At 41.9% G+C, this 26,373-nt stretch overlaps 4 protein-coding genes across 4 annotated transcripts; all 4 read right to left on the reverse strand.

Moving 5' to 3' along the window:
* Positions 1-3,936: 3,936 nt before the first annotated feature.
* On the reverse strand, positions 3,937-6,301 carry LOC110901570 (receptor-like protein kinase FERONIA). The gene is made up of 4 exons (XM_022148387.1): positions 5,395-6,301; positions 4,608-4,700; positions 4,202-4,530; positions 3,937-3,960 (listed from the first exon to the last, which is right to left on the reverse strand). The coding sequence occupies exons 1-4, from the start codon at positions 6,299-6,301 to the stop codon at positions 3,937-3,939; spliced, it is 1,353 nt and encodes a 450-aa protein (XP_022004079.1).
* A 610-nt stretch (positions 6,302-6,911) lies between these two features.
* On the reverse strand, positions 6,912-8,057 carry LOC110901569 (uncharacterized mitochondrial protein AtMg00810-like). Its single transcript, XM_022148386.1, has one exon. The coding sequence runs from the start codon at positions 8,055-8,057 to the stop codon at positions 6,912-6,914; it is 1,146 nt and encodes a 381-aa protein (XP_022004078.1).
* Positions 8,058-8,132: 75 nt separating this feature from the next.
* Positions 8,133-8,504, reverse strand: LOC110901568 (uncharacterized mitochondrial protein AtMg00820-like). Its single transcript, XM_022148385.1, has one exon. The coding sequence runs from the start codon at positions 8,502-8,504 to the stop codon at positions 8,133-8,135; it is 372 nt and encodes a 123-aa protein (XP_022004077.1).
* Positions 8,505-10,642: 2,138 nt separating this feature from the next.
* Positions 10,643-11,290, reverse strand: LOC110901567. The gene has a single exon (XM_022148384.1). It carries the CDS (start codon positions 11,288-11,290, stop codon positions 10,643-10,645), a length of 648 nt encoding a protein of 215 aa, XP_022004076.1.
* Positions 11,291-26,373: the final 15,083 nt, after the last annotated feature.

Genomic DNA, 26,373 nt, shown 5'->3' on the forward strand with positions numbered 1-26,373 from the left:
AACGCGTGGAAATTGGCGAAACAACGGAAATAGGCAAAGTCCCAAAAACGAAGGATCTACATCTAGACCTAGAAATGGAAATTCTAGAAATTGGAGGAAGTTTGCAAGAACCGACCTATGTAAGATCCAATGTTTCAAGTGTCAGAAGTTTGGACACTTCAAGAAGGATTGTTCTGAGAAAGATGAAGTACAAGAACATTCAAACCTCGTCGAGGAAGACGAAGCACCCGTATTGCTAATGACAATACAAGAAGAAAATGTTCAAGAAAGGGCTCTGCTAAACGAGGAACGTATAAAACCAATAAGTTACGCCTCGGAAAATGAAAATTTATGGTACTTAGACAACGGGGCTAGCAACCACATGACAGGAGTGCGAAGTCACTTCAAGGAATTAGATGAAACGGTGACAGGGCAAGTACGGTTCGGTGATGGGTCACACGTAGAAATTAAAGGCAAAGGTTCAATACTACTGGAATGTCTGAACCAAGAACAAAAGATTGTTTCACAAGTATACTACTTTCCAAGTCTGAAAAGCAACATATTGAGCCTCGGACAACTTACAGAAATCGGTTGCAAAGTGGTTATGGGCGGAGATTTACTGACTATCCGAGATCGAAATAGAAAGCTACTGATGCGAGTCAAGAGAATGAAGAACAGGCTGTACAAAGTCAAACTGAAAACTGGAAAACCAATCTGCCTACTCTCAAAAACTGAAGACATAGCATGGTTATGGCACGCAAGGTTAGGTCATCTACACTTTGATGCTATTAAGGAAATGACTCGTAAGAACTTGGTACATGGAGTTCCCCAAATAAGTCTTGCCAGTTAAGTCTGTGACGCATGCTTACTAGGAAAGCATAGTAGGGCACCATTTCCAAATCAGGCAAAGTTCAGATCTTTAAAACCTCTGGACTTAGTCTATGGAGATTTGTGTGGTCCTATATCCCCACCAACACATGCTAGGAAGAAGTATATATTCTTACTTGTAGACGATTGTACTCGCTACATGTGGGCATATTTACTAACTTCCAAGGATCAAGCATTCGAAACATTTAAGGAGTTCAAAGAAAAGGTGGAAAAGGAAGCTCAGACCAAGTTAAAGATGCTAAGGACGGATAGAGGTGGTGAATTCACATCGGCTGAATTCAACAAGTATTGCAAAACCAACGGCATAGCAAGATAGCTTACAGCACCATATTCCCCACAGCAAAATGGAGTAGTAGAAAGGCGAAACAGGACGATGTTATCCACTACTCGCAGTATGCTAAAGGCAATGAACATGCCACAGAACTTTTGGGGTGAAGCAATACGACACACGATATACGTACTAAACAGGGTTCCAACAAAAGCCCTGGTGAACAAAACACCATATGAAGCACTGAAAGGTAGAAAGCCAAATCTGGAACATTTGAAGGTTTTTGGCTGCACGGCTTATGCTAAGGTACTACCACTTCAACAAAAGAAGTTAGATGATAGAAGTGCACCTATGGTTTACCTTGGAATAGAAGAAGGATCAAAGGCATACAGATTATATGATCCAGCAAAGAATAAGATATGTGTCAGTAGAGATGTAAAGTTCACGGAAGGTCAACCATGGAACTGGAATAGTTATATGGAGACGGTAAATTCAGGGAATCCCGAATGGACAAACTTTGTCATTCAAGAAGATGACAACCCACCAGAGTTAGAGGAAAATGAACCAAGTAGTCCTGGCAGTAGCGGGTCACATCATGACGATTCAGAAGTAGATCAGACAGAAGAACAAGACTCCTATCTAACCCCGCCAGCATATTCATACAATCAGAACTCAGCAGGAAGCTCAAGCAGTTTATCAAGTGGAGGTCCATCTACCTCTGAGAGTACAACAGAGAGTATTAGTGACACTCCAGTAAGACTAAGAAGTCTCGAAGACCTGCATGAAGAAACAGAAGAAATTCAAATAGATCCACATGAATTATTACTCGCTGAAGAAGAACCAAGGAATTACAAGGAAGCATCTAGTGACAGAAAGTGGATTGAAGCAATGAAGGCTGAGTTAGACTCAATAAACAAAAATAACACTTGGAAATTGACAGAATTACCAAGTGGTCACAAGGAAATAGGTTTAAAGTGGGTATTCAAGACTAAGAAAGATGCAAGCGGAAACATTGTCAGACACAAGGCAAGGCTGGTTGCAAAAGGATATGTTCAGCAACACGGAATAGACTTTGACGAAGTCCTTGCACCAGTAGCACGTATGGAAACAGTACGACTAATGTTGGCTTTAGCAGCATATCAAGGTTGGGAGGTACATCATTTAGATGTGAAATCTGCATTCTTACACGGAGACCTCAAGGAGGAAGTCTATGTATCACAACCAGAAGGATTTGTAAAGCCAGAAAATGAAGGAAAGGTTTACAGACTATCAAAAGCATTGTATGGATTGAGACAAGCACCAAGAGCTTGGAATACAAAGTTAGATCAAACCTTAAAGTCACTTAACTTCAAGAAGTGCACTTTAGAGAACGCATTCTATACAAGAACAAATGAAGCTTCTACGCTAATAGTTGGAGTCTATGTTGATGACTTGATAGTTACTGGAACATCAAAAAAGGAGATAGATGTCTTCAAATCTCAGATGAAGAACAAATTTGATATGAGCGATCCAGGATTGCTAGCATACTATCTGGGAATAGAAGTAATTCAAGCAGGGGGTGAGATAGGCATCAAGCAAACAGGATATATCAACAAGATACTCAAAGACGCCGATATGTTATCCTGCAATGACACAAAGACACCCATGACTCCAGGAACTCAACTAACAAAGACTGAAGAAGGAGATCTAGTAGATGCAACACATTACAGAAGCCTGATAGGTTCTCTCAGGTACTTATTGCACACAAGGCCAGATCTATGTTACCTAGTCAGTCTACTTAGTAGATTCATGCAAGAACCAAAGGAACAACACTTGAAAGCAATAAAGCAAATACTACGTTACATCAAAGGAACTAAAGAGCATGGAATCATCTACAGAAGGCAAGGAGGATGTAAGATCACAGGTTATAGTGATAGTAGTTTTGGAGTTAATACAGACAAAGGAAAAGGAACAACTGGTCTGGTATTCTACTTTGGAGAATCACCTATAACCTGGTGTACACAGAAGCAACAGACAGTGGCACTATCATCATGTGAATCAGAATTCATGGCAGCAACTGCAGCAGCATGTCAAGCATTATGGCTTAAAAGATTGTTAAGTGAAATCACAGGCTGGAAGGAAGAGAAAATAATACTCAGAGTAGATAATATTTCAGCAATAGCACTCATGAGAAATCCAGTCTTTCATGGAAGAAGCAAGCATATTGACACACGCTATCACTTCATAAGAGAATGTGTGGAAAACGAAGATATCACTGTGGAACACATAAGTGGAGAACTACAACGAGCAGATATACTAACAAAAGCACTAGCAAGGATCAAGTTTGCTACAATGAGGGAACTGCTCAGGATTCAAGATTTGAAGCAACTTATGGATGTTTGAGGTTAAGGGTGTGAATGAAACCGGTTAATCTCTTAACATCATACTTAGTTAGAATAGATTTTACTTAGCGGTTATAAAGTACGAGGACCAAAGTTGACAAAGTAAAAGTTGGAAACTACCACCCTTTACCGAAAGGGTGTGTCCCCTCCCTCACAACATCTCCGATCGGCACAAGAACAAAAGAGAAAAGACACACCGGTTGATCGAGTGGACAAGATTCATCACACCTCTTCAAGGTTTAATCACAACCACACATCCAAGAGATGTGTCCTTTCACGAAGAAACACAACCTTTCACTCGTACCCGTAGAAAACTATAAATAGGATCATGTAGTTTCATTTGTAATCACTTACTTACTCAATTCGATTTGTACATACATTCAAGTTATTGTTTATGCAAGTTTATTATTCACGCTCATTTTAGAGATCAAGATCCATTTCGGGCTAACAATGAATGCATACAAACATACAATAAAGCCCACTCTTAGCAGGGCTATTGGTAGGGGTTTGGGGGGGATGGTGAAGGCAAACCTTCCGTCTATCTCAGGGGATAGAGCACCCACTCAGACCCCACGGCTCCAAAAACCTTCAAGCAGTATAAATGTATGATTCCAGCTAATGCGAGTTAATTAATAATACTGTCATGGATCCATCTTTGATATTAAAGGTTGAGTTGGCTACTTACCTTCCCCTTTAGGCGATGTTGAATCTTGAAATGATAGAGCCTCTTAACAGCAACCTTCAACGGAGCATCGGCAACAGATGGGAAATCTGTCTTCATATTTAGGTAACCCTTAAAAATCTCCCCAAATTCTCCTGCACCCAATCTCATATTATGCCCAAAGTCTCCTGTGGCATTTTTTACTTCTCTAAATGAATACATCTTCAAATCATGAGCCAATATCTGTATTCTCCCAACAGGAGATACTTCAAGTTGACCACCACTATCTTCTTTTGACAATGAGGCTTGATTAATGATGTCTTCTTCATCAAGAGGCTTTGGGTTGACTTGAGCTTGATGAGTTTAAGGAACACGTATTATATTCCAACATAAATAAATAACGTACTAAAATAGGTATACACTACACTACCTGAAACATGGTTCAAACAATCCAGAATATCCATGCAAGGACTGTATGCAATGGCATCTTGGTTGTTTGTTGTGGGCTTTCTATCACCTTGAGCTTGAGAAAAAGAAAAAGAGTTAGTGGACAGTTTTTCATATCTCAATTTGTTGGCATTTTCTTTAATCAAAAGTTTGATGAGCTTCCAGTCATGTCACATGTTATTTTCTTTTAATATACATGTTTTTGTTTTTTAATTGTAAGGCTGATTGAGTTTCACATATAGTGTATTCACCGGCTAACAAAAACAAACACTAGTGAGTACATTATTTACAGACTGTAGTGTGCTCACCTGCTAATATTGTATTTGGAACTATAGTGTATTTATCGGTGAATCAAAATCCGATATGACATGTTTTAACTTAATTATGAAAACTCGATGCATAAACAAATCCTTGTTAAGCAGATTCAACAGATGGAGAATAATTTAAAATTATGGGTGTAAAGGAGTAACATTAGCAGTTCAAAATAAAAAGAAAAAAACAGATAGAAGGTCAAGGTGGTTCTCATTTTTTTCAAAAATCAATTTTCTTAGTCACAAAGTCATTCATATTTTCGTAACGTACCTTTAGAAAAAAATAAAGTTACTTAATTACCTTTAGTTTTTGAGGGATCAATTTTTTATTTCCCTATTATTTTTTTAACGATGCCACCTAAGAAGAAGTTGAAATTTATTGAAACAGATACCTCCTTTGGAGAGAGTCACACTGGGAGCATTTGATGGACTACATATATATAAAGGATGAGTATATACCAGAGTGTAAATCACCAGGTGAGGAAAAGAAACATCTCATCCATTTGGGAAATGCCAATATGCCTTGAGGATTTTGATGGTTTTCAAATTTAACTTGTAAAGATAGAGTAAGCTCAAGAGAGACCACAATCTCTGCCATAGTAGGGCGTTTCTTTGACTCACTATGTAGACAACGATCCGCAATCTGCACAAACAACTTCAAACACTTGGAAAATATCTGCCTCTCAATTCTTTTATCGACGATTTGATCTACCTTCCCTTTTTCGATACAATCATGAGCCCATCTTGCCAAACTGCATTGATCGTCATCAAGACTTGTGCTCAATGCCACCCTACCAGATAACAATTCGAATAAAACCATATCAAAGGCAAAGACGTCTGACTTCCTTGTCAATCTTCCAGTCAAAAAATACTCGGGATCGAAATAGCCAAATGTACCACGAATGAGCGTGTTGACATAGGTGCCTGATGGGTTCATTAGCCCAATTTTGGATAATCCAAAATCTGATATCTTTGCAACAAAATCTTTATCCAGCAAAATATTTGAGCTTTTTACATCACGGTGTATGACACCATGTTTGGTGCCTGTCCCCGTATGAAGGTAATGCAACCCATGTGCGGCACCTATGCCTACTTTGAGTCGTTGTATCCAACTTAGATTAGTACCATATTTGTGTAAATGATCAAGAAGGCTTCCATGGGTCATAAGCTCATAAATCAGAATCATCTCGTCGTTATCATTGCAATAACCAATCAATGAAACAAGATTACAGTACCGCAGCTTAGACAGCATCTCAACTTCAGACCAAAACTCAGGCGCTCCTTGGTTGGAGCCGGGATCTAATCTCTTAACAGCAACAATACAACTTTCACCGTTTTGGACACGAATAGTGGCTGTATATACCATACCAAATCCGCCCTTCCCAATGATAAGCTTCTCATCGAAATTCCGGGTGGCTGATCACACCACATCAAGTGAGAATCTGCGGCATGTTTGTTCATAGGGGACTGAAGACATTATTATATCTTTCCTTTTCGAACACATCAAGGGTGATGACTTATAAATGCTTTTTGGTAGAAAGTTGTTGAAGAGCCAACGTCACATGCGTATAACATATTGAAATGAGTTTACTTGACTTAGTTTTGAAAGCCACATCATCAAGGCATAAAGTCTACAATTCGACTTAAAAAAACAAAAATTCCAACTCAATCAATTGAAAATTCAAATTCGGTTTTGGGTTTTCGGTTAATAATCCCAATTCAAATTTATGTGTTCACTTCAAGTTAGGAAGATTATGAGTTTAAACTGAATTAGTTCTAGTTACTGGATCAAGGATGTAGAAAGGTAATTCACAGCATGTCCTCTTTCATTAGCATTGAACAACCTATATAGGTACAATACAATCACGAAAATATGGACAGAGATCCTGAACAAATCTGTGCTAAACATATATAAACAAGTATCCCTAAATATGTGGAAGATTGATACAGAGTATCTTCTATTACACCCCCGCAGTCTAAGCAGGAGGAGGACGAACGCTTAGGCTGGAGCGAAAATCGTCAAAAAGAACCCGTGGAAGGCCTTTAGTGAAAATATCTGCAATTTGATAACGGGATGGGACATGAAGGACCCGAACACAACCGCGTTGAACTTGCTCGCGAACAAAGTGAATATCCAATTCAATGTGCTTAGTGCGTTGATGTTGAACAGGATTGCCAGATAGGTAGATCGCACTCACATTGTCGTAGTAAACAAGAGTTACTCGCGAAAGGGGGCGATGGAGTTCCAGAAGAAGATTCCGTAGCCAACAGATCTCGGCCACAACATTGGCGACTTCTCGGTATTCAGCTTTTGCGCTGGACCGAGAAATCGTAGACTGGCGTTTTGAGGACCAAGAAATGAGGTTATCTCCCAGGTAGACACAGTAACTTGACGTCGAGCGACGAGTGTCGGGGCATCCAGCCCAGTCGGCATCAGTGTAAGCGAGCAAAGACAAAGTAGACGCTGGACTTAGATGAATACCGTAGTCGGAGGTGCCCTGTAAGTACCAGATAATACGTTTAAGGGCGTTCCAATGTTCCACAGTCGGAGAGTGCATATGCATACAAATCTGCTGAACCAAATAAGTGATGTCAGGTCTAGTGAAAGTTAGATATTGTAAGGCGCCTGCCAAACTACGATAGGTGGTCGGGTCATCATACAACGGACCAGAAGAGTTACTTAACTTTGAATTAGTATCAACTGGGGTGGACACGGGTTTGCACGAGTCCATGGCGACCCGGTGAATGATATCCTTAGCATATGATTGCTGAGATAAGAACATCCGATCACCTGTGCGTGTAACCGAAATACCCAGAAAATAAGTCAAGGGGCCCAAATCTTTCATTGCAAATTCGCCTGCGAGAGTAGACATTAGCCGTTTGCGCAAATCATCAGATGAAGTTGTTAGAATAATATCATCAACATAAATTAATAAGTATGCTGTATGGGAGCCATGTCGGTATTTGAACAGAGAATTATCAGATTTGCTCTGCGTGAATCCCTGTAACAGTATGAAATCAGTAAAGCGCTGGTACCACGCCCGTGGAGCTTGTTTTAAACCATACATGGATTTCTTGAGACGACAAACGTAGTCGGGGTAATTGCGATGTCTAAACCCCATGGGTTGATACATATAAACAGTTTCGTCCAAATTGCCATGGAGAAATGCATTAGTCACATCTAACTGATGTATAGGCTATGACTGAGAGAGAGCTAGGGATAAAATGAGGCGAATAGTAGCCGGTTTAACAACCGGGCTGAAGGTTTCACCACAATCTATACCAACTTGTTGACCCCTACCATCACATACCAAACGAGCTTTGTAACGCTCAAGACTCCCATCAGATCTAAACTTGTGCTTAAAAAGCCACATACTACGAATGATGTGCATATTCGGCTGACGTGGCACCAACTCCCAGGTCTCATTTTTAATAAGTGCACTAAACTCATTGTGCATTGCATTGAACCATTCGGGTGTGGACAAGGCAGCTTGTGGAGTCTTGGGTAGCGGTACAAGGGTGGTGGAGTTTAAGTTGAAAAGTTGTTTTGGTTTGGTTATACCGTCCATGGCGCGAGTGCACATGGTACGTATGGGTTGTTGTGTCGGTGGTGGTGGTGGTGGTGGTGATGAGGTGGGTGGGAGTGAGGAGGAGATTTGGGGCGGAGTAGGGAGAGGGGTGATGGGGTTGTTTTCGGCCGAAAAAAGAGTGGAGGTTTGGGTGTTGGAGGGATGAGACGAGGATGGAGATGCTGTGGTGGGGAGGGTTAGGCTAGCAGGTGGTGATGAGAGTTGGTTTGGGCCGGGGATGGGGTTGCTTTGGGCCGAAGGAGGAGTGGAAAGTTGATGTGGGCTAGATGTAGGGGACGTTGGGCTAGGTGTGATTGGTTGAGCCGTGTGTGATTGAGTGGAATGACCGACGTGGTTCCATAGGAGTGGGTGTAGGGAGGGATTAAGGAAGTCATATGTGTTGGGGGTGATGGTGGATTGAGACTTGAAAGGAAAGATGGTTTCTTCGAAGTGAACATGACGAGATAGAAAGATTTTATGGGTGTTAGATCGAGACACTTGTACCCACGATGGTTGGGAGGATATCCAAGAAATACGCATGGCTGGGAGCGGTTAGCAAGTTTGTGTATGGTGGTAGAGGGTAGAATTGGATAACACAAACAACCAAATACGCGAAGGTGTTCATAGGTGGGGTTGCAATTGTAAAGGAGAGTGGTGGGTGAGTAAAACTGATGATTCTTGTTAAGGATAATATTAAGCAAGTAGGTGGCGACTTCGAGAGCATGGTGCCAAAAGTTGGTGGGAAGGGAAGATTGGGCAAGGAGGGTACGGATCATGTTATTAATCGTCCAAATTTTTCTTTCTGCTTTGCCATTTTGGGAAGACGTGTAAGGGCACAAGAAGCGGTAAAGCATGCCATTTTGATGACAAAAATTTTGAAAAATGTTGTTTGCGTATTCCTTTCCATTGTCACATTGAAACTGTTTGATTTTTCTTTCAAATTATGTATATATATAATTGTAAAACTGAGAAAAAATTGCAAACACTTGAGACTTTTGGCAAATGGGATATGTCCACAAAAAATCGGTACGATCGTCAAGAAACAATAGATAATAACGATGCCCGCCGATACTAAGAACCGGCGAGGTCCACAAATCACTATGAATAATATCAAAGGGTAAAAATGTCTTATTGCAAGAATTATGAAACGGAAGTTTTACACTTTTGCCAAAAACACACGATTGACACAGTGTCTTATTTGGTTTATCATAATTAATAAATGACGACAGTTTTAACGAATGCAATAAAGAGTTGCCCGGGTGCCCAAGGCGTTGATGCCAACGATCTTGAGATATAGCAGCAAAGGTGAAAGTTGATGAAGTGGCTGAAGAAATGGGTGGAAACAACGAATAAAGATCGCCCGAGCTATTGCATCGTAGGATAGGGGCCTTGGTCTTGAGGTCCTTCATAAGAAAACCAAACGGATCAAATTCAATTGAAATCAAGTTATCGTTGGTAAGTTTACGAACAGAGATAAGATTTTTAATTAGGTGCGGAGAGTAAAGGATATTGTTAAGTTTTAGGGGAGGGTAGGGTGGTGGCAGCGTACGATTACCTTGTCCAACAACGGGAATGGTCATGCCATTACCAACGATTATATGTTTGTTAGTGCAAGTATTAAAAGTAGACGGAGAGAAGATACCTTGTTGGTTGCCCATATGCCCCGTGGCACCCGTGTCCATGTAGTCTAATGGGTCAGGCTGATTGAGAGACATTGAATAAAGTGCTTGCTGAATGTCAGTGGGAGTGTGAGTGGTGGCATAAGCTTGATCGGGCCTTGGGCCGAGAATGCCTGTAGAAACATTGTTGGGCCGTGGGGTGGATGGATAGGGGCACGGTGGGTTGGTAAGCTGTTGCTGCCATGGTTGTGGGCTGTTATTGAGAAGGGTGTTCCACTGATTTGAAGTCCAAGAGTTGGGGAAGACAATGTACGGATGTTGAACTTGATTACCATATCCCCGTCCTCCTCGTCCACCGTTGTTGCGTCCGCGACCCCTGCCACGACCACGACCCCGACCACGGGTCCTGTCAGTTTATTGTTGATTGGCGGTGTGATCGGGCTGCTGTTGGACTGTGGCGGCAAGAGCCGTGGCGGCTGATTGAGATGCTCGGGTCGCTTGAGCTTTCTTCTTAGTTTCTTACATGGTGAGGCGAGACCTGCACTCATTAAAATCTGGTAGTGGTTCACGGTGTTGAAGTATGGTAGAGATGCTCTCATATTGTTCGGTCAATCCGCTCAATAGCTGAAGTACCAACCGGTGATTATCAACAGGAGCGTCGACACCGGTAAGTTGGTCAGAAAGAAGTTTGATTTGTTGACAGTAGGCAGCCATGGAGGGGAAAGATTCTAGGCGAATATTGGAGAATTCTTGCTGGAGTTGAACAGCCCTGGCATTCTTGTTATCACGGAATAGATTTGCAAGCAGTGTCCAAGCATCATAAGCGGTTTGACCGGGCGCGAGAATGGTGTGCAGGAGGTCTGTGGAGATGGTGCCATAGATCCATTGGAGGACTATAGCATCCAAACGAATCCAAAGTGCATCAGCATCAGAGATTGCTGCACTTGGTTTGCCGGTGTCGGTTTTACTAGCATCAGTTTTGTCACCAGAAGAGGAGGCTGTGAGGGCGGACTTTGGCTTAAGGTGATCGTAAACCTGGTAAGCCCGACAGTGGTTCTGAAATAAAGCTGACCAGCTAGTGTAGTGTGCTGTTTCAAGTTCGAGGGTTAAGGGGATGAGGTGTTTGATGTTGCCAACCGTTAGAGCAGGGTGAAGTTTAGAGTCCATGGGTGATTGAAGGTTGAATGTTGGAGACAGAGGAATGATCAGAAGGATTCGCAGAGGGGCGGCGATTTAGGGTTTTAGGTTATTGAAAGATGAATGTCAAAGACAGAGGAAGGAACAGGAAGATATACAGAGGGGCGGTAATTAGGGTTTTTTAGGATCAGAAGGAGGCTGATACCATGTAGAAAGGTAATTCACAGCATGTCCTCTTTCATTAGCATTGAACAACCTATATAGGTACAATACAATCACGAAAATATGGCCATCCTGAACAAATCTGTGCTAAACATATATAAACAAGTATCCCTAAATATGCCAAAGGAGTTTTTTTAGTTAACTTCCGTCTTACTCCCTCTCGTTTGGTCATTTTAATAGTTTTGCCCCAATAGTTTAAAAGTGTCATTTTCCTCCCTGATCTTTTTCAACTTATCATCATTTCGCTCCCCGCCTCAAACAACATCCATTTCCATTGTTAAATCCTGATCATGTGCCCTCACATGAGGGGCATTTAAGACTTTTCCCATCCTCCCTTCTTCTTCTTATTATTATTATTATTATTATTATTATTATTATTATTATTATTATTATTATTATTATTTTTATGTGTATATATTTATAAAGATATAAGATAAAATATTCACTACGGGGTGTTTATTTTTTCAGAAAAACCTCTTCTGACCTCTTATGTCTACGCCGTACAGCCACGCATAGACATTTAGCTCTGCAGACCTTTTGTTTTTTAGAAGACATTTCATTAAAAAATGTCTTCAAACCTCTGCGCGTCCTCTTCCCCACGCAGACATGGTCCAATGTCTTCCCACCTCTTCCAACCTCTTCCAACCCTCTCTCCACCCCTCTCATCCTAATCTCAAAACAATCTCAAAACATAGACCTACCTCCACCCAACGTTCTCATTCCTCTCACCCTCAGTTTAAACATCCAACGCTCTTCACGTCACCGACAAAAATTCCTCCGGCGAAGTTCCGATTAATCGAGTTATGGATCACCGATTTGTTCTTCTCTTCGTGATTTCTCTACTCACAGTTTCCTCTTTCGTCTCCGGCGACGGTGATGGTGATTTAGCCGGTTTCAGAGATGACGTCATCATCTGCCAAGTAACCGACGACGAAGATCAGCCGTTGAGTTCACCGGAGAACCGGTTTCCGTATTCAAGGCTAACATGCGCCTTGCAAAGCGTCACCAGAAGCTAGATCCAACAGCCGTCCATGGCGCCACTCAGTTCTCCGATATGACATCATCAGAGTTCCGGAAGCATCTCGGATTGAGATCTCGTCTCCGGTTTCCCGACAATGCCGGAAAAGCTTTGATTCTTCCGACGACTGATCTGCCGGAGGATTTTGATTGCTTTCTTTCTTTTTTTTTTTCTTTTGTGCGTGTGCGTTCAGGGTAGTTGGGAAGGGGTGTATGCTGGTTAGGTGGGGGTCTGCTGTGCCTCTTCGATCATGTTAATGGTGGGTTTGAGTGGGTGGTTTGCATATCTGAAATGTTCAAGAGAAAGGGGTTTGGGAGAAGAGAAGGGGAAAAAAGTTTACAGATGTGGGGTAAAGAGGTGAGATAATCAAACACTCTTTTTATTACATTCCGCAGACATATGGTCCATTTCTTCTCATGCAGACTTTTGCAGATGTGGTCCGCAGACTCAAGGGCGATGCTTTGAAGGGGCCGGGAGGGGCGCCCGACCCCCCAACTTTTCGGCCAGTAGTGTTATATATATAGTTTTCGTATAGAAATTTTTGAGTATATATGTTTTCGACCCCCCCGGTTCTATAGAAATTTTTGGGTATATACGTTTTCGACCACCCGATAAAAAATTTCAAGCTTCACCACTGCGCAGACTACAGACCTTTTGCATCTGAAAAAACAAAAACCACCTTCCATCCTTGTATCTTTGTATCTACCTATTGGAACAACAACAACCCCCACCATCAGACACCACCCTCAACCCACGTGTTTCTCTCACTCCCCTTCTCTCTCTCTACAAACCACCACCACGACCAGCCACCCATTCCCTTCAATTTCACCAGATCACCTCATCAAGGAAACCAGAGGAGGAAGGAGGTTGCAGTTTAAAAACCTTGTCTCGCCACCCGAAGTTACGGGTGCACGGTGCTCTTCGTTGGTGAATCCTCTACCATTGCTTCTAAACACTCATAGATTTGAACCCCAGATCTGCTTAGGGTTCAAGCCAAAAAGCAACAGCTATGGGTAAGACAGATCTGGAAATGATGGTGATAAGTCAAGGTCCGATCGGAAGTTCAAAAGTCAGATATGCGGCGAAGGGGGAGAGCTAGTGGTGGTGGTGATTATGGGTGCACATGGTTACAATCTTGCATGTGGCAGTGGTTATGATTTTGATTGTGGGTGCACGTGGTGGTGGTTGTAAAAGCTGGTAGGGGTTCAGATTTGGGGTTGTGGAATTTGGGGCTGTGGAATTTGGGGCTACTAAGGTTATTATTTTTTCTAGGAAAGTGGGCGAGTTAGGGTTTTGGTGGTGGTTGGTGGTGGTCAATGGTGGTAGTCAATTGTGGTGGTTCTAGAGAGAATGTAGAGAAGGGTAGAGAGTAGTGGAAGAGAAGGAAGAGAGAGTAGGGTGATAAAAAAATGAGAGTTATTTTTTCTTACAAGTTAGGTTAGGAAAAGACTGAAATGCCCCTCATGTGAGGGGCACGTGACCAAGTTTTAACTAAGGAATTGGACATTGTTTGAGGTGTGGAGTGAAATGTTGATAAGTTGAAAAGATCAGGGAAGAAAATGAAACTTTTTAAAGTGTTGGGACAAAACCATTAAAATAACCAAACCACAAGAAGTAAAACGGAAATATGTTTTTTTTAACTTGTCCTATCTTAAAATTTAGCATCTCTCTTATTTCATTATTTTATATATTTATAAAACTAATATTAAAAAAAAAAGATTTATGTATTGTCCAAACAATTGTGCATAACCATATATAAAATTGTGTGTTATTATATATATAATGGTGGATCATTATATAAGCCAAATGAAAATTGATTCAAGAACAATCTTTTGTAGAAAACATCAATTTCTAATGGCATAAACAAAAGACGAATTTATAAGGTCAAGTTGAAGCAAGGAACAATAATTTAATCAAAGCATAATTTCAAGTGACATAATAAGTGATATTTTAAAGGTAAAATAATAAAACCCTCCATATCATTATTACCAAATCTGTTTGAATATAATAACCGAAAGAGTAAATTACGTTTTAATCCCTATGGTTATATCACTTTTACTATATTAGTCCAAAATAAGAATTTTTAACATATCTGCCCCAATGGACTCTATAACTAACCATTTTAGCCCCTAAGTCTAACCATTTTGGTCCCCATAGTCTCTATAACTAACCATTTTGGCCCCCATGATCTCTAGACTCATGGGCCAAAATGGTTATTTATAGATATCATGAGGGCAGATATGTTAAAAGTTCTTATTTTTTGTTAATATAGTAAAAATGATATAACCACAGGGGCCAAAAACATAATTTACTCTGAAATAAAAGATATAATAGAAAATAAAAAAATTATAAAATATTGTATCCTAGAATAAAACTTAAAAGAAAAAAAGTTATAATATAAATAAATATTTAGTTGCTATTTATCGTCAGTCTAAATTAATATATACAAGGAAATACTCTATTTTTAACATAACTTCATTTTAATAAAATTTATACTGGAATGTCGAGGAAATAAAATTAAATACAACAAAGTACTTCAGTTTTTGAAAATAAATTAACGAAAGTAAGTTATTAAAGAAATATCAAATTACCCGATACAGGAAATATGATAGAAAAAAAAAGAAAAAATAATTAATAAACTAAAAAATAAATGAGAAACAGATTATGATTTTAAAAACAGTAGAATAAAATAACTAAAATCTATATAAATATTAAATAATAAAATATAAAAAAGTTATATATTATTATAAAAATAAAGTTACTATTCATGTTCCACTACTACAAAACAGTGCTTTAGACTGGGTTTTAAGACGGTGTTTTCAACACCGTCTTAAACTACACCGGTTTAAAATCAAGTCTTATTAGACGGTGTTCAATTTGAACACCGGCTTAAACTTGATGAACACCGTCTTTTGGTGTTCAATTTGATATACTTGATGAACACCGTCTTTTGATATAATGATATAAAACACCGTCTTTTAATATTATGATATAAATCGTCGCTGTTATCCTGTCGTCGCAATCGTCACTATTCCCTGTCGTCGTTGATGCTTAAAAAACGTTTTTTTTTTGTTGTTTTTTCAATACAAACCTGCCAATTTCCGGTTCACGACACACAATGTAACACCCCGTGTTTTCCAAAAGTCAAAATCAAAGTCAAGTGTTGACTGTTATTGGAATTAAAGATTAATTTCATTTTAGTTTCATTTTAATTTTCATATTATTTGGAGTAAGTGTTGTATAATCAAACTAATCGACCGATAATCGAACTGTGAATCGACGACCGACTGTGAATGATAGGAAGTAACAATGCAATAAAGCTAGTCAATCAATAATCAAGCTAATCAAATCAATCATCGAACTCAAGTGTGGGGATTTTAATGCTTTTATACGTGTGTGTGTGTGCCTTATGTGTTACTTGTGCATGTTTACTTTTATGTTAAAGTGTGCGGTAAATCAATCAAATCAATCAAGACTCAAAGGTGAATCAAACTCAATGGAAATCGAACCCGAAATGGTTGTAAGGATGCTTGTATGTTAGATATAGTAGTTGGGACTAAAAGTAATTTGATTAGGAATTCTATCATTCTCAAATCATCGTTCATCGAAGTCGAAATATCAAAAATCGTCGCGAAACACTCAAAACTAGGCAAGCCGATCGAACAGGGCAACCTGATCGAACAGGCTAGCCGATCGAACAGGCTGTTCGATCGGACAGCTGCTCGATCAGGGATGCTGTTCGATCAGCTGACCCTTTCCTCTTTTGGAAGCCTATAAATAGGGCTGTCCTTGTCAAGCTTTCCACTTTTGGAAAAGCTCTGACCGACCAGCCTCTTCTTCTCACTAAATCTCAGATTTCTCTCAAACCGGTAAGTATTTCGTCCTAATCCTTGTACGTTTTTGTTCATTAATCGATTCTCCATCTTTCTATCTTTCAAAATCTGAATTTCATCCATGAAATCACCAAGATCTAGGTGTTCTTGGGTGATGTCATCATGTGTTCTTCAAGAACACTAAGTTTTGACATCATTCCACCATGAATAACTTAGATCTAACCGATTTCCACATAAATAACCTAAAATCTTCCAAAGATCTTAACATTTCACGGTGGAAAAGGATTGAAAGACGGGTTTTCATCTATCTTTCAACTCTCTTACACTCAAAAAGGTGAAAACGAGACTTGAACCGATTTACAAATCAATCTAAACAAACACATGGTTCAAGATTCGGGTTCTACCGAGAGATATACCGATTCCGGGTTAAACGTTAAACTTAAGTTCCAAACCGCCTCTGGCCGAGCTTGGGTGATTCCTGCTCGAGTCAGTAGGCTAAGTGGGGACTTCAGTTTTGTGGTTCAACTCGTAGTCAAAATATCTCTAAAACATCAACAATTAACGGGAATAACCAAGTGTTAAGTGAAAGGTTAACCGAATCGAGAAGCTGGCCGAACGGCTAGGCTGTTCGATCGAACAGCCCAACCGAACGACTATGCCAGCCGATCGACTAGGCTAACCGATCGACTAGCACTTAGTCCCACAAACTCACAAAAGTGTAGTATTGACGAGGTACTGTTCGATCGATCGAGCCACTCGATTGTAAACATTACTGCTCGAATCATGAGATACTACATTTCACAGCACTTAGACTTTTCGAAACATTGGAATGTCACCCGATCGAGCATGCCAGCCGATCGAGTGACATATTTGAAAACAATGAAGTACTAGCCGATCGGTTGGGCTAACCGATCGAACAGCTGTTCGATCGGCCAACTTGAAAGGTAGTACAAACCATCATACACAAACACATTCTTCTCATCAAAGGAAGAAACAATCCACTTGAAGGAACCAGCCGATCGAGCCAGCCGGCCGATCGAATGGATGTTCGAACGGACTATCAAACCAATCGAACAGCCCACTCGATCGAACTGCTATCCGATCGAATGGCCTACTCGATCCAAGTACATTGTTTACTTTTTCCGCGTTACTCATCGTTGTGTTATCGAACTATTCAGGCTAACCTATTCTCAGTGCTCCCTTCAATCCACAACCAACCACTGTGAGTATACTCGATCCCTTTTTGCTTTCAGCACTTTTGGGTGTTACATACGTAATCTATCAAATTCACAAACAACACAAACTATTTGAACGCTAACCTACTTGCATGTATTACTTGTCTAAATGATTGCTGATTATTATTTTTACACGTGGAGTGCTATCTACCTGCTTTAGCAACGTAGTACTATAGTTTGGACTCAGCACCCGTTCACACGGGGGTTGCTAAGGACAATTTCTTGCATGGATTACGGTGGTAATCATGTATTGCGAACTGTCTCGGACAGTCAACCCGCAGTCGTTGGTATCGATGGTCCCATGTCGATAATTTACATGCATCGTTTTCCCTTGTGTACGTGCTTGGTTATGCGTAAACTATTCGGACTCTATATGCTATATCAAACTTGTGTACTCACCTTTACATTATATGTATTGACTTTTATTTTAACGTATTTGACAGGTGTTTAAGCTACTAGCTTGCTAGGGAAGCGAAGCAATAATAAGCTCCTAGGAGCCTGTAACCTTAGGACAGTGTCCATGTACCTGCTCCAGGGCCATAGTTGTCGATAGATCTTGTACTGGCACCTGTTGTCAGTAAGGTCTACCGTTAGCTGTCTAGAAGTCTTGAGACAATATTTAATTCGGTCTGTAATAACTAAGAATTTGAGTTGTCGGAACAGTTCCCATATTGTTTAGTTGATTTCTATGATAACTTGTTATTATTTGGGACACGGTATGGGACGTGTTATATAACTGAATTGTATGATAGTTGTTGTGGAAACTTCTGAACAATCTGTTTCGCTCAGTGCCGCGCCCCGATGATTCCGCCATCGGTTGGGGTGTGACAGATTGGTATCAGAGCCATAACTATAGGGAATTAGGTTAGACACGATCTAGTCCGGATCGCTGTCTTAGAGACCTAGACTATAGTTAGGAACCAAGAGACCAAGTTTATGTGCTTATCTTATGTTGTTTCCTTCTATTCTATCATTACATCCGAACTCCGAGCCAAATTTTGTAATTTGGACGGGATTAGGAGTGAAACCCGCAAATTCCTGCCTAAATTACAAATTTTTGCCAATTATTTTGTGCAAATTTCTATCAACAAACGGGGGAGAATTATACCAAATTAGGGCTGAAACCCGTAATTTGATGAAAACTTTCCTCTAAATTTTCTTAAAACAAGGAAGAAATTGCTGAGCTAGGGGTGAAACCCTAACCTTGGCAGTTATTCCAACTTTATTTTATCTCGCCAAGGCAATTGACGGACTCCAACGACCTGAACTCACGAGTATGGCCTAGGATACGCATGCGTAATGCCCAAGAATCGAGGCAGAAACATGTCCCCTAGAGTCGAAAGTGACGACAAGTCAACTGCGAATAGTTAAATTGCCATGGTTAGTCAAAGTCTAGTAGCCGCAGACAATCCATTTTCCGATTTTGAGTGTTGCTTTGTTGATTTTATGTGATTTACCTGTTTACGTGTTTTAAGATTTGTTGATTGCTCCATTTGTTATCGATCTGCGTGACCTTTGTTGCTATTCTATCTCGATTCAAATCCCTATTGATGTGATCTAAACGAAACCAGTGTGCTATGCTACGCTATACGACTAAGATAGACGATACAATATGGTGCTATCCGATACGCAAAACGAACGGCACTCGACTTGTGGTTATAGGTTTCTGTTTTCTGACTACCTCTGTGATAAAATTTCGTACGTGTTTAGGAAATTAAGTGCTCTATTTGCTTACTTGCTTAGGTGCTCTAATTGCTTCTGTGCTTATGTGCCCTAATTGCTTCTGTGCTTATGTGCCCTAATTGCTTCTGTGCTTATGTGCCTCTATGATTATGTGCTTATGTGATTATATGTGTTACGTGACGAGAGATGCGACGTGATTCTAAGCTTTAGAGATCTAAGAACGTGTGAGACTCGAATTCGTTGTGTTGAGCCTGTGACGATGTCTATTGCAGACCATGTCGTCATCTGGACAACCTAGATCACGCTCGCGTCTTACCCGCCAGGAGAAAAGAGATCGACGTCTGGCTGCTATCATCTCTAAGACCGTGGCGAAGGCCGTGAGTGAGGTTTATGAGAATGCCAGCAAATCATCTGAGATGTCACAAGCTGATGCTCCGAAAGAATCCAGCAAGACTGCTTTTAGCTTCAAGCAATTTAAGGCATGTGGGCCAAAAGAGTTCACCGGCGAGGATGGTCCAACGGCTATGTTTCACTGGTTTGACTCGATAGAAGTCACCTTTCGTCAAAGTGGATGCCCAGATAATCTCCGGACTCTCAATGCTACTGGCGTCTTCCAGTCCCGTGCTTTGGACTGGTGGACTGCTGAAAGAAACAAGCGCGGAAACGACGCAGCCTATGCTCTGTCATGGAAGAAGCTGAAGGAAATCATGATCGAAGAATACTGTCCCTCCCATGAGCGTCATAAGTTGGAGGATGAATTCTGGGGTATTAAACAAGACAAGGGTGACAACGCCGGTCTCACTGCTCGCTTCAAGCAGTTAAGCATCATCTGTCCAGACCAGGTCAAGACTCCCGACATGACCATCAAAAAATACATCCGCGCTCTTCCTGACTGTGTAGCGGATTTTGTCCTAGCTTCAAAGCCCGCAACGATTGAAGAGACCTACCTGCTCGCCGCTGAGATTAATGACAAGCGGGTGAAGGCTGGTTTCTGGGATAAGCAAGTCAAGCCCCTGCATCAAGTCACCGCCGCATCAACCGACAGCACCACCACTCAAGCCTCCAAGTCTTCGAGAAGAAGAAAGAAGAACAAAAGTTGCGCTGCCGCAACCACTGCTGCTCCACTACAGTCTGTACCAGCCCAGCAGCAACAGCCACAGCGTTCAGCGCCAGTGATCAATGCGCCGCCAGCGAAGCGTGCGTACACCGGCCCCCACCCACTCTGTGCTACATGTTCCTATCATCACCCGGTGGGTGTGGCCTGCCGATTCTGTGCCCACTGCAACGTTTACGGGCATTTCACTGCGAGTTGCCGCTATGGTCCCCGTCAAGCTCAAGCCCAAGTCACTGCCAACCAAGCTCTACTCCCTGCTCCTCAAGCTCAACAAGCCGCTCAGGCCCCAACAACCAATGTTCGGACCTGCTTTGCATGTGGTGACCCTAACCACTTTGCAAACCGGTGCCCGAACAGGGTAGTCAAGCAAGAAGCTCAACAACAGCAGCCTCAACAGCAAGCAGCTCACGCCAGAACCTTCAACATCAATGCACGTCAGGCTCAAGCTGATAACAACGTGGTCAATGGTACGTTCCTTGTGAATGGTATATATGCATCATGTTTGTTTGATACTGGAGCCGATAACTGCTTTGTGTCATTTGAATTTGAGAAGCTTCTTAGACGTAAGCGCTCTTATCTTTCGTCACCCTTCGAAGTAGAAGTCGCTACCGGAAGAGCCATTACTGTCAATTCTGTGCTCCGTGATTGTACTCTCGAGCTCAACAATCATATATTTCCGATTAATCTCATTCCAATGCAGCTCGGAAGTTTCGATGTCATAGTAGGCATGGATTTTCTTCGTGAAAACCGTGCTGAAGTTGTGTGTTCCGATAAGATGATTCGTTTTGTGCTAGCTAGTGGTGATATTCTATGTGTTTATGGTGAAACTACTGCAAAAGATCTCAAGCTCATGTCCTGTCTTCAAGCTCGCAAATATCTCCGCAAGGAATATCGAGCCTTTTTGGCCAACATTGTTGTAGCAGAGACGGACAAGAAAAAGAAAGTTGAAGTCAAGGATGTTCCCGTTGTCCGAGAATTTCCTCAGGTGTTCCCTGATGATCTTCCTGGATTACCTCCAAGTCGTGATATCGACTTTCGAATCGACCTTATTCCAGGAGCCAACCCAGTGGCCAAAGCTCCGTATCGACTCGCTCCATCTGAGATGCGAGAACTCTCAAACCAACTCCAAGAGTTACTTGAAAAAGGCTTCATTCGCCCGAGCACTTCTCCTTGGGGCGCACCAGTCCTTTTCGTCAAAAAGAAGGACGGGTCGTTCCGAATGTGCATCGATTACCGGGAATTGAACAAGCTGACCATCAAGAACCGATACCCCTTACCAAGAATCGATGATCTGTTTGACCAACTACAAGGTGCTCAGTGTTTCTCCAAGATTGATCTACGTTCAGGCTACCACCAGTTGCGGATTCAAGAGGAAGACATACCCAAAACCGCTTTTCGAACCCGATACGGCCACTACGAATTTGTTGTCATGCCATTTGGTTTGACCAACGCACCCGCGGTCTTCATGGATCTGATGAATCGCGTGTGTAAACCGTTCTTAGACCGTTTCGTCATTGTATTTATCGACGATGTCCTGATTTATTCCAGATCGAGGGCCGAACATGCGCAGCATTTGCGATTGGTTCTCGAGTTGCTTCAGGGAAACCAACTCTACGCCAAATTCTCCAAGTGTGAGTTCTGGTTGGAGGAGGTTCAATTTCTCGGTCACATTGTGAATAGTCAGGGTATACACGTTGATCCTGCAAAGATTGAGGCAGTCAAGGGATGGGTTACGCCAAAGAATCCGTCAGAAGTTCGCTCTTTTCTCGGATTAGCTGGTTACTACCGACGGTTCATCGAAGGATTCTCAAAGATTGCTGTACCGCTTACCTCCCTTACTCATAAAGACAAGCCTTTTGTGTGGGGAACCGCGCAGGAGACTGCTTTCCAAACCCTCAAACACATGCTGTGCCATGCACCAGTTCTTACACTGCCGGACGGAAGCGATGACTTCGTTGTCTATTGTGATGCTTCAAACCTTGGACTTGGCTGTGTTCTCATGCAACGAGACAAGGTTATAGCTTACGCATCTCGACAGCTCAAAATCCACGAGAAGAACTATACAACCCATGACCTCGAGCTAGGCGCAGTTGTCTTTGCCTTAAAGATTTGGCGACACTACCTGTATGGTACAAAGTGCACGATCTTCACAGATCACAAGAGCCTACAACATATCTTTAACCAGAGAGAACTCAATATGCGTCAACGCCGATGGGTAGAACTTCTCAACGATTACGACTGTGAGATCCGTTATCACCCAGGCAAGGCGAATGTAGTTGCAGACGCCCTCAGCAGAAAGAATTACGTGATAGGTGTTCGAAACATCCAGGCTCAGTATAACCTCGAAGCTCTCATCCGCGAAGCACAACATGCTTGCTTTAACGAGCGTACGTTGAAGAAGGAACGAATCTATCACGATGGAACTCAGCTCGTGAGCAAAGCCAACGGGATATTCTATTATCTGGACCGAATCTGGGTTCCGAGGAGGACAGATTTGCGAAAGATTATCATGAACGAAGCCCACAAATCCCGATATTCCATCCATCCCGGTGCGGAAAAAATGTACCAGGATCTTCGCTACAAGTACTGGTGGCCTGGGATGAAAAGGGATATTGCTCTATATGTTGGTAGCTGTTTAACTTGTGCAAGAGTCAAGGCTGAACACCAAAGACCTTCAGGCTTACTCGAACAACCGCCGATACCCGTATGGAAGTGGGAAAGCATAGCTATGGATTTCATAACTAAGCTTCCGACCACGCCATCAGGTCACGACAGTATTTGGGTTATAGTCGACCGTCTAACCAAATCAGCCCACTTTCTGCCAATACGAGAAGACTATAAGGTGGCCAAGCTAGCCCAAATCTACACCGACGAGATCATTAAGAATCATGGTACGCCTCGAGACATCATTTCGGATCGCGATGCTCGGTTTACATCGAGATTGTGGGAAACTTTTCAAGCAGCTCTTGGTACGACGCTGAATTTGAGTACCGCATTCCACCCGCAAACCGACGGGCAGACTGAAAGAACGATTCGTACTATTGAAGACATGCTCCGTGCGTGTGTTATCGATTTTGGTGGTAGTTGGAGCAAACACCTACCGTTGGTCGAATTTTCGTACAATAATAGCTATCACTCCAGCATCGAAATGGCACCTTTCGAAGCCTTGTATGGTAGGAGATGTCGCTCGCCTATTGTATGGCACGAGGTCGGTCATTCACAATTGACTGGGCCCGAGATTCTGCAAGAAACGACTGACAAGATCCACCAGATAAGGGAAAACTTGGTAAAGGCCCGGGATAGACAAAAGATGTACGCCGATAAACGACGCAGGCCCCGCGAATTTGCAGTTGGCGACTACGTGCTCCTAAAGGTATCACCTTGGAAGGGAGTAGTCCGATTCGGCAAAAGAGGGAAACTTGCGCCTCGATTTGTTGGACCTTTTAAGATTCTGGAAAGGATCGGTAAAGTTGCCTACAAACTCGAATTACCGGAGGAACTCAGCAATGTCCACCCGACTTTCCATATTTCAAACCTTCGAAAATGCGTAGCCGACCACGACGCAATAATACCACTCGACGATCTTCAGGTCAATGAGACGCTACACTTCGTGGAAAAGCCTGTCGAGATCATGGACCGACAGACCAAGCAACTCAGACGCTCTCGCATTCCTATTGTAAAAGTACGATGGGAAGGCAAACGAGGCGCGGAGTTCACTTGGGAACTCGAAAGTGACATGAAGGCCAAGTACCCGCAGCTGTTCAGATAGATCTGAAGCATCAAATTGGTAAAATCACACGGTGATGTACGGTTCTCGGCCTAATTTCGGGACGAAATTCCCTAAAGGAGGGGAGACTGTAACACCCCGTGTTTTCCAAAAGTCAAAATCAAAGTCAAGTGTTGACTGTTATTGGAATTAAAGATTAATTTCATTTTAGTTTCATTTTAATTTTCATATTATTTGGAGTAAGTGTTGTATAATCAAACTAATCGACCGATAATCGAACTGTGAATCGACGACCGACTGTGAATGATAGGAAGTAACAATGCAATAAAGCTAGTCAATCAATAATCAAGCTAATCAAATCAATCATCGAACTCAAGTGTGGGGATTTTAATGCTTTTATACGTGTGTGTGTGCCTTATGTGTTACTTGTGCATGTTTACTTTTATGTTAAAGTGTGCGGTAAATCAATCAAATCAATCAAGACTCAAAGGTGAATCAAACTCAATGGAAATCGAACCCGAAATGGTTGTAAGGATGCTTGTATGTTAGATATAGTAGTTGGGACTAAAAGTAATTTGATTAGGAATTCTATCATTCTCAAATCATCGTTCATCGAAGTCGAAATATCAAAAATCGTCGCGAAACACTCAAAACTAGGCAAGCCGATCGAACAGGGCAACCTGATCGAACAGGCTAGCCGATCGAACAGGCTGTTCGATCGGACAGCTGCTCGATCAGGGATGCTGTTCGATCAGCTGACCCTTTCCTCTTTTGGAAGCCTATAAATAGGGTTGTCCTTGTCAAGCTTTCCACTTTTGGAAAAGCTCTGACCGACCAGCCTCTTCTTCTCACTAAATCTCAGATTTCTCTCAAACCGGTAAGTATTTCGTCCTAATCCTTGTACGTTTTTGTTCATTAATCGATTCTCCATCTTTCTATCTTTCAAAATCTGAATTTCATCCATGAAATCACCAAGATCTAGGTGTTCTTGGGTGATGTCATCATGTGTTCTTCAAGAACACTAAGTTTTGACATCATTCCACCATGAATAACTTAGATCTAACCGATTTCCACATAAATAACCTAAAATCTTCCAAAGATCTTAACATTTCACGGTGGAAAAGGATTGAAAGACGGGTTTTCATCTATCTTTCAACTCTCTTACACTCAAAAAGGTGAAAACGAGACTTGAACCGATTTACAAATCAATCTAAACAAACACATGGTTCAAGATTCGGGTTCTACCGAGAGATATACCGATTCCGGGTTAAACGTTAAACTTAAGTTCCAAACCGCCTCTGGCCGAGCTTGGGTGATTCCTGCTCGAGTCAGTAGGCTAAGTGGGGACTTCAGTTTTGTGGTTCAACTCGTAGTCAAAATATCTCTAAAACATCAACAATTAACGGGAATAACCAAGTGTTAAGTGAAAGGTTAACCGAATCGAGAAGCTGGCCGAACGGCTAGGCTGTTCGATCGAACAGCCCAACCGAACGACTATGCCAGCCGATCGACTAGGCTAACCGATCGACTAGCACTTAGTCCCACAAACTCACAAAAGTGTAGTATTGACGAGGTACTGTTCGATCGATCGAGCCACTCGATTGTAAACATTACTGCTCGAATCATGAGATACTACATTTCACAGCACTTAGACTTTTCGAAACATTGGAATGTCACCCGATCGAGCATGCCAGCCGATCGAGTGACATATTTGAAAACAATGAAGTACTAGCCGATCGGTTGGGCTAACCGATCGAACAGCTGTTCGATCGGCCAACTTGAAAGGTAGTACAAACCATCATACACAAACACATTCTTCTCATCAAAGGAAGAAACAATCCACTTGAAGGAACCAGCCGATCGAGCCAGCCGGCCGATCGAATGGATGTTCGAACGGACTATCAAACCAATCGAACAGCCCACTCGATCGAACTGCTATCCGATCGAATGGCCTACTCGATCCAAGTACATTGTTTACTTTTTCCGCGTTACTCATCGTTGTGTTATCGAACTATTCAGGCTAACCTATTCTCAGTGCTCCCTTCAATCCACAACCAACCACTGTGAGTATACTCGATCCCTTTTTGCTTTCAGCACTTTTGGGTGTTACATACGTAATCTATCAAATTCACAAACAACACAAACTATTTGAACGCTAACCTACTTGCATGTATTACTTGTCTAAATGATTGCTGTTTATTATGTTTACACGTGGAGTGCTATCTACCTGCTTTAGCAACGTAGTACTATAGTTTGGACTCAGCACCCGTTCACACGGGGG

This window comes from Helianthus annuus, chromosome 4 (assembly GCF_002127325.2).
Source record: "Helianthus annuus cultivar XRQ/B chromosome 4, HanXRQr2.0-SUNRISE, whole genome shotgun sequence".
NCBI lineage: Eukaryota > Viridiplantae > Streptophyta > Magnoliopsida > Asterales > Asteraceae > Helianthus > Helianthus annuus.

Excerpts from the sequence above, each read along its gene's own strand:
- LOC110901569 (XM_022148386.1), bottom strand. The coding sequence starts at position 8,057 with ATGGGGTTTAGACATCGCAATTACCCCGACTACGTTTGTCGTCTCAAG.
- LOC110901567 (XM_022148384.1), bottom strand. The coding sequence starts at position 11,290 with ATGGACTCTAAACTTCACCCTGCTCTAACGGTTGGCAACATCAAACAC.
- LOC110901570 (XM_022148387.1), bottom strand. The coding sequence starts at position 6,301 with ATGGTATATACAGCCACTATTCGTGTCCAAAACGGTGAAAGTTGTATT. Across the intron at positions 4,531-4,607 it reads TTGTTTGAACCATGTTTCAG|CTCAAGTCAACCCAAAGCCT; the intron begins GTAGTGTAGTGT and ends AAACTCATCAAG. Across the intron at positions 3,961-4,201 it reads AACATCGCCTAAAGGGGAAG|CCCGAAATGGATCTTGATCT; the intron begins GTAAGTAGCCAA and ends ATTCATTGTTAG.
- LOC110901568 (XM_022148385.1), bottom strand. The coding sequence starts at position 8,504 with ATGGACGGTATAACCAAACCAAAACAACTTTTCAACTTAAACTCCACC.